This window comes from Thalia democratica, chromosome 5, assembly GCF_965202585.1.
Source record: "Thalia democratica chromosome 5, ktThaDemo2.hap1.1, whole genome shotgun sequence".
NCBI lineage: Eukaryota > Metazoa > Chordata > Thaliacea > Salpida > Salpidae > Thalia > Thalia democratica.
Genome location: NC_139169.1, coordinates 15865798 through 15868066, shown reverse-complemented (window position 1 = coordinate 15868066; position 2269 = coordinate 15865798). Strand labels below are relative to the sequence as shown.

At 28.1% G+C, this 2269-nt stretch overlaps 1 protein-coding gene across 1 annotated transcript; it reads right to left on the bottom strand.

Moving 5' to 3' along the window:
• Positions 1 to 1802, bottom strand: LOC145836279 (gremlin-2-like). The gene is made up of 2 exons (XM_082944098.1): positions 1567 to 1802; positions 1 to 331 (listed from the first exon to the last, which is right to left on the bottom strand). The coding sequence occupies exons 1-2, from the start codon at positions 1800 to 1802 to the stop codon at positions 1 to 3; spliced, it is 567 nt and encodes a 188-aa protein (XP_082800224.1).
• Between the last annotated feature and the right edge of the window lie 467 nt (positions 1803 to 2269).

The window sequence follows — 2269 nt, the reverse complement described above, 5'->3', positions numbered from 1 at the left end:
CTAAACCTCCGTCCTGTTAAACTGTGACGTCACACCTGCTTGTGATGACGTAATGTTTAATTGTGACGTCACAGGCATTCCCTCCCCAAGGCGCGGTGTTGACTGGCACTGGCAGCTTTTGATCCTCAAAAACTTTCTCCTCACCCTCCTTCTACTTCCTTTCTCCTTTCCTCCGCAGCGCAACCTGGCGGTTACTTTTTCGTAATCGTACGGCATGCAGAACGAGCAAGATTTAAAGTGGTCGAAAGTTGAAGTGTCGACTGTTGATTTGTCGTTTGGGATTTTTATCGAGGTTGGGATGAAAAATGAATTGCATTGTCCGTAGCAGAACCTGTTGTGGAAAATAATAAATTTTCAATTAAATTAAAAATGTGTTAAGTACAGAAACACAATAAAAAATTTCCAGCTCTTGCATCTATCATTTATAATTTGCTGTTTATAAAAACATAAATTACATGACAATATTTTGTAAAAGAGTAAAAGTACAAACAATTGTAATTTTATATTGTCTTTAAAAAATATCTTAACACATCGGAATAAATTCAGTCCTGTAATTTTGTTATGCATTATAACTTTCGCAATTTATGAATAAATTGTCATTAGTGTTTGAAATTCATGTTAACAGAACTCATACTTAGATAGGCTCGGAAAATCAACATATATTTTATTAGGTTAATAACTACAACTTATTTGGTACTTACAACAGTTTTACATATTGTTAGTATTCCTTAGCTTACTACACATGATCAGCTTACTTTATATTTTAACAAAAACGCTTAAAAATGTTATTTGTTTTTACAATTTTTCATAATCTGGAATCACACTAAGTAAAACATGATAAATTTACAAAATTTTGTATAAAATAAAAAATATAAGTAATTAAGTTAACTTTATCACTTAAACCTTTTTTTTGCTTATTTTTGTTTTTTATCACTCTACTAAAAAATATATTTTATTATTTTAAATACAGCAACGTATGTAGGCTGGTTGTACATTGGTTTAATTACTTTAAGAGTCACTGCTTTGTCATAACGATTCCTGTTAGGTTAATTATTTATTTTCGGAATTATTTACTAACTAACATTTAATTATTTCAAACCACGAGATAGTGTATTGTGATGTATTGTGAAGTCATTGAAGCAAAACAAATTCTTCAAAAGTATTTTTATGTACATTTGTAATAAAAACTAATAAAAAAGCTTAATATAACATATAATTAATTTGTTTTTTTTTTGCTCAACCTCTATTACGTTATCACACGTCGACCCTAGTTTAACCTAAATAAAAAAAAATTAAATTAAGAAAAATTTAAAGATGTTTCAATTTAGTGAAAAATAAAAAAATTCTACACGTTCTTAGACTTACAAAATATTCTGTATCAATTCTTATACTTTTTTTTTCATTTGAAATATTTAGATTTAATTGTTTTAGTTATAATTTAGTTTTAATAAAAATGCTTCGTCGTTAAAGTTTTACTTAATAATGTTTAGCTCTTTTAAGCACTATTTTAAAAGAACTACTTATTTTGATAAACAACATGTTTTTGTTGATAAACAAACACCTGACCTGTTTCTAATTTTTCCCGTACAAAGGCCATCTTCAGTGGTGATAATTTGTGTGACAAACTTCGTTTTACACCAGTCCTTCTTAACAAGTTTTTTGTTTGCAACCACTAGCGCCTCTTGTGTTGACTTCAGCAAATCCGCATCCTTCCTCCTCGCATTGTACGGCTTCCAACGACGGGAATTACCCCCGAGTGAGAGTTGAAGTAGAAGGAGGAGGGACAGAATTATCTTGGCCATGATAAAAAATTTCTTAGTATGCTTAAATCTGTGAACGAGTATACAAATTAACTAACGGTTTTAATAAAACTTTTACAGTAAACTTTTCGAATATAAAAACAAAAATAAATAAACTATATACAACTAAAACTAGTTTTGTTTCTGAAATTAAATTTTAATACTGCAACTGTTATAAATACTGAAACAACTAGTCGTACCTTCTTTAAAGTTTTCTTGTAAAATAACTTATATTTAATAATAACTTATATAATTTTCTATATTTTAGCAATACACAACTCTTTTATATTCTTTGATTATCAAGATGTAATTATTTATGTGATGTAATTTTTTTAAATAAAGTTTTAGCTGTTGTCTGTCAATTATTTCAAAGCTTAACAACAAACCTTACTCTAGAATTATTTAAAAATATCTGCTTGAAGAGTTTTTTGTACTAACTAGAACAAGTTTAAATTTACTTTTTTTAAAAC